A 9,872-nucleotide genomic window follows, 5' to 3' on the forward strand; every position below is an offset into this window, starting at 1 on the left:
TGTGTGCAATTATAAATGAAAACTTATTTCAATTAAAATAATGTAACCATGGAATAAAAGTACATAAACGGTTAAAATTAGTTTGTAAGTACGAAAAATATAAAATACTATAGCTAAAATAAAAAAATACTTTTGGCCTGAACGGCTTCCCATAGTGCAATAACCTTCTACATTATCAATGAAATTTGAATCATTTGTATATATTCATCTTTATTTCGTGGGTGGGTGGGTGGGTGGGTGGGTGGGTGGGTGGCATGTAAGGGGAGAGGGGACTAAGCTCTAAGTTCCTTTTGGTGATAAATTATATGTGCCACTTTTTGAAAATGGTACATTGGTAGTCAACCGGGAATACTTGGTAGTCGTTTTATTGCACATGACCAGAAAAATTGTGCATTTAATAATGCATGTTTTGATAGACATACTAAATAGTGAAATAATAACCAATAGTTGATTCCATGATAGCTCAGCTACTAGTTACCAGGAAATATAACCTACTTTTTTATCTTACCAGGCCACTGAATCACTGTCAATTTTATGTATATACTGTAAGGGTTCCAACCTGAACATAACAACCATATAGTTGATGATATCTAACCCAACTACCATACAACCTTACTTGAATTTTGTCCATGTTCCCATTCCCATTCCCTTCATACATCATTGGCAGCCTTAGGCTACCATACAACTGCTCTTTGCATGGATCAACAACATTTTGCCAAGATTAGTGGAGTGTGCCAGCTACGGTCATAAACTTTTTTAATACAGCGCTTTCGATATGGGGGTAGGTGGATTGGTATTACATGACTCATTATCGGTCATATTTACGTCACTCACGACGTAGAGATGTTCCATTAATAGTGTATTTGAAACTTAAAATTCGAAATCGATTTAGGTAGCATGGTGCGATTTATGCAATAGTAGTGCACGTACCTTGTACCCGGTGACACTTACAGATAATTAAGATGTGATGATGAGCTCATGGTAGTGTTATTGATATGACCTGAATATGGTGATACATACAGATGAGGTCAAAACAATATTCACATTATTTTTTAACTAAGGGGGGGGGGGGGGGATTTACCGTACGCGTAATAGTAATGCAGTGGATGGTTGGTATTACTATATTTAATCTAAATGATTACGTCCTGTATGTGCTGTTATTTTTAGCTCATTGATCCTTCCCTAGTGCAGAGGTGTAAGTAGAGAACACACATCATGTGCATGGATAATTTTAAAGAACAGAATTCATATAATCTAAATAAATTAATATAAAGATGGTTAATACAAATGAAGGTTGATTATATAAACTACTTAAATAGATTGTTAATATTGATACTGAGAGGTACATACGAGTTATCACCAGCATTGTCGAACCGTGGTCTAAAACATCGTGTTGGAACTTGAAAATGTAATTTTCTACTATTTCCATCGTTAAAAGATCATGCAAAGGGTCAGACAAAGTCCAGACTAGTGTGTCGTACCTGATAAGGGATATCGATGTCTAGTCGCAGCAGTGCTTCATTCACAAAGCTGACAGGGCATTGAAAAGACCGACAGCAATATGACCGACTATCTTGCAATCGCAGCCAGTAACTATGAAAAAATTGATGAACTGGCAGCACTGCCGGATTCTGAATGGAAAGAAGACAAGGATAAGGTAGGAACTCTTGCACATCTCCAGGATTCTGGGATTTTTTTACACTATTTTATTTTTTCAGCAACCACATATTCCAAGGAGCACCAAAGTCAATCGCACTATCCTTATCAAGGGTTCATTCCTTCATTGTCATGTTTGACTATTTCGTGAAGAATGTGATTTGTCAAAATTCTAGTAAAACTTCGGGCTGCAGTAAATGTACCTACAACCAACAACGTACTTCTCTTATAATATCCTAGTTACAAACCAACAATCTATAGTTTAATAATTTATAAAAAATACATTAATTTCAAAATGTTCAATAAAACGAAAATCCCAAGTAAGTAAAGTCATTCTTATCTCCGATTTTCCAACAATTATTTCTCCAAATTGGACGTTCCAATAGTGCGTGCTTTAAGTTGTTCACGACACACTTTAATGGCTACCAATTACACTACGGTAATAGCAACTAAAGGTACACAAAATAACAGGGTGTTACATTTTGTACAAAAATCAAAGGAAGCCGTGTGTCGACAAACTGTACATGTCGTCCAATGTTCGGCATGTACGGTTACAGAATAGTGCGCACGAGTTCATTATGCATTGTAGTCGTTGAATGCAACTGTCTAAAGTGCGATCGTTCGGATCATAGTCCTAGGGTCATAGTACAGTGTCGGTAACACGTGTGACAGGAATAAGTGCCAAGCTAGGCGTTATATCAAACACAATCTCACGCGTTATATGTACGTGGTTGAAGTATATCGTCTTTTATTTGATGAAAGCCTACGTTTTGAGGTCAACTGCTACAAAGTTGGATTCTGTCTAGTTCAAATCAAAGAAAATTGACAAATTTCCCAAAAATAATTTCGAAAGCAGAATTTTTCAAAATGTCCAAATATATATATTGACGTCACTTGTCATTACTTCTCAGCTTATTCACGAGTATGAAAAAACGAAATAATTGTAGCATTAAAAAACTAACTTTGTATATGTAACAAAAAACGCGATTTATTATATCATTCAGGCATATTTTACAGCACTGGCCATGTCATTGCAAATGCCTTGTTCCAATGTTCAACAGTGACTGTTTGCCCAGCCTCGATGATATCATGTAATCTGATTATTAAAATCCAAAATCTTATATCAATTATCTTGAGACGACTATGTGAAGCAACATGCACACATGTCAAAACTTGTGTACTCTTAATCCTTCACACTTCATATACTACTTCAAATCTTACTTGACTGTGTACTCTTAATCCTTCACACTTCATATACTACTTCAAATCTTCAGTTGAAATGTGTATATGTCATAGCATGTAATGTTCATTTACGTATGTAAATAACTTACTGCCTTGATTTGATTTCATTTGATTCGAAGTGATGAAATAATTTCATTCATTAAAAATAATAGTTTGGATTTACTGTATTCTTAAGTAAGTTTTGTTAGAGAATTTGTCAAGGTCAATTATTTAGACCACATATTGGACTAATTTTGGACAGTGTCAGTGATGGATGTTACGTATCATAGTGGTTTTGCTGATGTGAATGCCAGTCTTTGCATTCCGCGTGAGGCAGTGATGTGCAGACAAATAGGTTCATTATCGTCATATATAAAATGCGTATTCTCCTTTTATCTTGTAACAGAAGGGTGCCAAGATTTGGCATAGAAAGTCTACGGAATTCGATGGCAGGGTGTAAGTATACACTTAGTCTATTCAATTAATTAATTGATATTGAGTGCAAACACTCCACTCATACCTGTTATTGTGTATTGCGTTTCTCAAAGCATTGTTCTAACCCTGTACGTTCGCCTCATGCTACAGCTAGTGACGTCACTGCTTTTGCTCTTTGATTGTTTCACTAAAAATATTTTATCTTAATAACTGATACTTTCAAATTCTGCGCCTCAAAAAGACCACTTGGTGAATGCACTGTAACAGTTGAAGAATTCAAGTTGGAATATCAATCATCAATCTGTCATCCTTGATAAAATTCACTGAGAAGGATTGCATATATATTTGCATAAGGTGTTACTAGACGTAAGTTCAAATACACCACATGACAAGATTATAGACGGAAAATGCTCAACTATAGAAGGACAAGTATACTTAGTCTAACGTATAAGAGTAATGCTAACATTCACGTGTGTTTCTGATGACAGTGTCAAGTCTCAATACGAAGTGGAAACAACCCCGGAAAATATCAGAGATTTAATCATGAATCCTGAAAAACGTTTGAAATGGGACCACCATAATACCAAGGACTTCGCACTAGTTGAACAAATCAACGAGGTATGCATTCAGAAATGTGAACTTTGTCCCTTTTTTCATATTAAATGTTTTTTTGGGCAAATATCAAGTACTGGTATATATTCCAGTCTGTCGTATTCTATATTGACCTGGCGACAAATCATTGAAAAAGTCTTAAAGTAAATCTGCTATTATCATCAGAGAATTTACACTGTATAACTTTGACAAACTTTACAGGATTTGGGAATCTACCACACCCTTTCGCCGAGTATGATGGGAGGCATCGTTTCATCACGTGACGTGTGTGACGTCATTGCATACAGATCGTTCCCTGATAAGAATTTGCTACGTGGGGCATGTAAGTCAGTTTATATTGAGATTTACGCTATTTTCTGGTTAATCGCCTGACGATCACGCTAGCTAAGCTCAGCTGTACGCACGTACATGTGATGTAATACATCGCACACTTCAATTCGTATCATATTTTACAATGCAGTAAGGAAAGATTGTTTTCATTTTCTTTATTCATGTTTTTGTTATTTGATTATAGATATGCACAATCGTAGCTTTATTGTGCAATGTTGCCAAGCTTACCGAGCACTAGTGCGAACACAATGCTGGGAGAAACCTAGAATAAACTATAACTTTAATAGTGTATGACAAATCAATATATAAATTACATGTGTATAATACTAGCACGTTATAAACATTCTGCAATATCGTATTAATCTAGTTTTTGTGTACTTTTAAAATGTTCTAGGGTCCAGTGTACACCACCGTAAATGCCCGGAAGTCAAGGGTTCTGTGAGGGCTCATTATTATGCATCTGGTAACTATCTACAAGGTATTGAAGGGTAAGTGTTTTGACAATGGTCTTTGATATTTGTTGAAACGATCCAAATGAGCTAAAGTTTGGCATTTCCATCTAAATTAAGCCAAACGACCCATAAATGACACTGAACGAGCCAAAACTAGACAAAACCAACCCAAAATGAGCCAAAATCAAGCCAGGAATTAAATCCAATGTCTTCGACGGGTACATTCACACTCAACATACATACACCAATGCACTGTGTTCAGCCATGGTATATGTGTATCGTGTACTTCTATACAGTGCGCCCTCAGTCGGCCATTGAATGTATATCAAATTAAATATGTTTGACATGGTGTCTGTCTGCTGAGTGTGAATGTACCCGTCGAAGACATTGGATTTAATTCCTGGCTTGTTTTGGCTCATTTATCGAGATAATGTAATCATAAGATAAGGGAGATATGATGTGACAAAGTGATTCATGAACAGTACTTAACTGGAAAAGGAAGGATCTTTGTTTTGAAAAGTCTAAGAAAATTTCAACACTGCACTAACCTTTTTCAATGCCATCTCCCTTCCTTCCCCTATATCTCCCTTACTTCCCCTCTGTCTGTCTGTCTGTCTGTCTGTCTGTCTGTCTCTGTCTGTGTCTATCTGTCTGTCTGTCTGTCTGTCTGTCTGTCTGTCTGTCTGTCTGTCTGTCTGTCTGTGTCTGCCTGCCTGTCCGTCCGTCCGTGCCTCTGTCTATTTGTCTATCTCATATCTATATATGTACAATATTACAGGGGTAAGACACTTGTTACTGACATCATACAGTTTGATGGTCATTTAACCCCTAAGTCAGTGGCCGAGAAGTTTTTACCAGGTGCTATGATGGACTACATAAAGGATATGAGGAAAGGTGCCAAAGAGTTTGCCTGATGTGGTGGAAGATGTGTCGATATCTGGACAACAACTAGGAGCATAAACTGCTAAAATTACATTTTTGTAGCATGTATTATAATTGTACTTCGTTTTTTAAAGCATTCTACGGCAGGTGATAATTTGAGTTTTCAGTTACATAATACAAAGGTCAAGAGGGATATATTTGGATATTTCTTATAAAGAAAAATGTCATCCAATCACAAGCTTAGCAAATATCACTTCATATAGCCTATGAACGGCCATGCAAAATCAATAAAGATTTAGTTTCAATAAATGTGACGTTCTTGGTTATTGATTCCCTTCTATGTTACAGCAATTTCGCGTCCCCTTAGCTTCATACTACGAAGTTTGTTAACTTAATTTTTATGATAGTCTAGAAATTGTGGGTTTTTTTTCAAAATAATACGCTATATGATATCTTAGTAGGTGAAGAAACGCCGATTTGGCGGATATACTATGATTAAGACTTCAAGACAAATCTGACAGCTGACCGGTCGTATCATCAAATTTACGTTATATATGTCGTACTTTGGCAATTTGAAAAGACCGTCGCAGGCTTATGCATCTGACATGTACACTTAATACACCAGTCCTCAAGACAAACAAAAGTCAAATCCTCCAAAGCAGGGAGACACTTGTCTCTTTGTCGAAATAATATATTTGTCTGTTGCTGTAGGTTGATTTTTAACAAACTGATCTGTTTGCGGACACATTTTTGAAGTACATAGATTTCACGAAGTTACATTAAATGTGGCTGACGTCAATGAATAGCACCAAGTTACGTTTTTATTCCTTTCATAGAATATTGTCAGTATCTAATGCTTACAGTAAATTATAATTTGGTAATGAAATATACATATTAAAGAGATGCCGAGGATAACACAAGATAGCAATTAAAACATATTTCCATTATGGTCCTCGAGATGGAATTAGCTTTTATATGATTGGTAGAAAGTTCTCTGATTTGTTCATCTGTCAGGCCGTGTTTCTACAATGTTCATTTATACCACAAATGTAAACTTAACAACATGGTTGGTGTTTTTCTTTATTTCATTTCTTTTCCTTTTTCTTCATAACTTTTCATATAAATGAAAATAATCGTTACGCCCTAATACATAGATTTATGTACAGTATATCACCCATTCAGTTTCACATTCGTAGGGGGAGCACTCTAATTCGTAAGTTGGCATGAACTGTACACCGTACATCAACCTTACACTTGGTGAGTACACGTGTCACTTTGACATATAAAACAACCCTTATCAATATTATATCATTCATTTTGCTAGGCCTAGGACAAAACTCCAGGTTCGTTTACAGGAGACCAATTTAGGACACAAATAAGAACGGTCCATTTCAATAAAACACCAAGGATGGTTAGTTTACTGACTGTTGCACTACGACGACACACTCTAAAACTCTAGCAACCTTCTTGAATTTACACTGTAAGTTGTAAGACTTGATCGAGTGTAGACATCACGAATAAACGAGTCAATGTAATGTTCTCTGCTCGTATCAACTATCCTCTAGACATACAGACGGTAAATATGGCACAGTCTGTACATTCACCAAGTTCCTTTTATGTTTCTCGAGGTAATGAAAAGTGAAATGACGAACATACCGAAGAGTGGGCAAGTGTTTGAGGCTGTTAAGAACCCGCAATCTGAAAATCACTAACAATGAAATAACAAAGCTAACCGAGGCATATCGTCTACTCTGTATACAGTTTGACAGCCAACAGCAAATTGTATCTTAACTTTTCAAGTTCTTCCCTTGCGGTGAATGTGTGTATGAATAGAGTCTCTCAAAGCAATCACTCAGAAACATCTGACATACCTCGCTTAACGTCTCACACTGACTTGATTAGTCTTCAAAGTGTGTTGAAATCAATCATGTTTCATTTCAAAGAAAGCAACTTAATGGATATCAGTTGTTTCATCAATGTTGATATCGAATCCTCGTGTGGTGACAATTGTATACATTTGATGATAAAATTATTCTTCCTATCGCGACGTACAACTATATTTTGCAAGCCATCGGAGGAACGGAGGAAGAGCTCTCTCTCTCTCTCTCTCTCTCTCTCTCTCTCTCTCTCTCTCTCTCTCTCTCTCTCTCTCTCTCTCTCTCTCTCTCTCTCTCTCTCTCTCTCTCTCTCTCTCTCTCTCTCTCTCTCTCTCTCTCTAGTCGGTTGATCTGTACACACAGCACTGTACAATATCTTACCCACAACTCTCTCTGATTGGTATGCTTGGAGGTTCCTTATTTAATAACTTCTTCAGTAATCCATACTTTTCAACATTTTAAGCATAGTATTAAGTTTAATTAATATGTAGCAAAAGAACGCTTAGGAATCAAAAATAAAGTTCTACATTTTGTATAAAAATATACTAACAACTAAATTAAGCAAGTGCTGTGAATAAAACACTTTCCAATGTCAAAGTGTCAATAACTTGGGTAGTCAGTGTGTATGATGAGTTTTAGTATGTAAATTTCTTTTGTTATACTTATTCAAATAAATCTATACCTTTGGCAAAGTCATAACAGGTGCATATATTTTCCTTATTTTCGTTGCAAATATTCTGCATGTCTTTCAAAAAAATCTGCTGACAAATTCCTAAAATTGCTACTCCTGCAATAATTCATTGATACCAGAACCAATGAAAATGTGTATTCAGAAACTCATCATTGGCAATTCTACGCTTGCCAAATGGAAAAAAATGCCCTATACACTGGTGAGATTTGTCTGACTTCAAGGAGATGAAGTCCAACACAAGAAATCAGAGAGAGTTGTGGGTAAAATGTTGTATAGTGCACAGTCCAGTGATCAAACATGTCACACACAAGATGTTGTATCAATACTCCCCTTGTGTGCTGTGATTTCCATGCTTTGCGTACAACTGTTTGCCGACAACAACATGAATGTGTGGTTCATCGGCGATAGATTGTCTTGCATCAATAGATACTTTATGAATCTACGTTGGCAATGATCAACAACTAATACCCGTACGCGTGTATTTTGAATCGGTAAGTTCCCAACAGATAGAATATTTAGAAAGCTATTTGACCAATTTTAAGCCGTAAAACAGTACAACAAAGCTAATTATATTCAAGCAAAATTAAGTAGATTTAAGTAAAAAGGTAGAGTAAAACGCTTATAATCAAGTTTCAGCCTGACAATGCCCGTTGAACTAGTGTCAACGTTAAGAGGGCAATCGATATACAACAGACAAGATGAAAAAAGAAACTGACAATTAACACATTGTATAGCTGAATGGAAAGAACTATTAAACTAAAGATGGCTATTGATAAACAATGGTATTAATATTAGGACACTGTACATACTTGCTACATTTACAGGACAGTAGAGTATGTAATTTTGCAGTATGGTCAGTAATATTTGACGGTTTTTTTTATTTATTTTTTTATTTCAAGGTGAAGCCTTCATTTACCTTTGACTCTAGATGTATACCAGTATCCTTTTGAAGTAATAGTTGTTAGTATCACCCACTCGTCCGTCTATGTGTAATAGTTTGAATAATCTCTTTTTCAACAATTCTTCAAATGTCTTCCATCCAGATATGTAGAATCTGAGGAAGTACGAAAGAATTTATCATTAAGATGACTTCATTCAACTACAGCATATATCATGAACAACAAGTGTTTTGATCAGTTTTCTAAGTCGCATTAATGTATACAGAGGTACATTTCGTACACATTAATTGAAGTACTTTTTCTCCTTTGAAATGACACACAGCATCAAATGTAAGTATTCGGATGGGAGATAGAGTGAGTTGCAGATATCTGGAAAACAATCCATTCCTTTTAAAAGTAGGAGTAGAAAAACGCACCCTAAAGAACAGGACCACAGATTAAGTTTCATTCACATGCATCGATCATGTAAATGTATTTTACTCATTCACATCACTTGTATAACTTTTCCATGTGACCTCTACGAATTAGTTATGGATATATCAAAGGATTATTTTTGCAAAAGGAGGAGATTAGAGGATTCTTTGATAATTAGTTTCCTAATCCCACGATACGTAGACTACAGGTAAAACTTGTAGCTTTCAAAGGTTGTGAGAGGTGAATCCCAATTACATTGTTCACTTCGACTAAGGCTTACAAAATGTAGGTTATATGCTTTTTTAGGATTTCTCCTGAAAGGTAGTTGTCATTAGTGCTATAGTTAATTTTGTCTATGGTGTGTCTGCCTTATCCACTCTCGAGCATATTGAATACAAGTTAT

The 9,872-nt window shown here is 35.8% G+C and overlaps 1 protein-coding gene across 1 annotated transcript; it reads left to right on the forward strand.

Moving 5' to 3' along the window:
- The first annotated feature begins 1,561 nt into the window (after positions 1-1,561).
- LOC144446355 (stAR-related lipid transfer protein 5-like) lies at positions 1,562-5,768 on the forward strand. Its single transcript, XM_078136102.1, has 6 exons — positions 1,562-1,657; positions 3,284-3,333; positions 3,801-3,930; positions 4,126-4,246; positions 4,649-4,742; positions 5,485-5,768. Exons 1-6 carry the CDS (start codon positions 1,562-1,564, stop codon positions 5,618-5,620), a joined length of 627 nt encoding a protein of 208 aa, XP_077992228.1. The 3' UTR covers positions 5,621-5,768.
- Positions 5,769-9,872: the final 4,104 nt, after the last annotated feature.

The sequence above is a fragment of the Glandiceps talaboti genome, chromosome 15, assembly GCF_964340395.1.
Source record: "Glandiceps talaboti chromosome 15, keGlaTala1.1, whole genome shotgun sequence".
NCBI classification, from domain to species: Eukaryota; Metazoa; Hemichordata; class Enteropneusta; family Spengelidae; genus Glandiceps; species Glandiceps talaboti.

Coding starts and splice junctions, on each gene's coding strand:
- LOC144446355 (XM_078136102.1), top strand. CDS start 1,562: ATGACCGACTATCTTGCAATCGCAGCCAGTAACTATGAAAAAATTGAT. Junction 1,658..3,283: donor GGAAAGAAGACAAGGATAAG/GTAGGAACTCTT, acceptor ATCTTGTAACAG/AAGGGTGCCAAGATTTGGCA. Junction 4,247..4,648: donor GAATTTGCTACGTGGGGCAT/GTAAGTCAGTTT, acceptor AAAATGTTCTAG/GGTCCAGTGTACACCACCGT.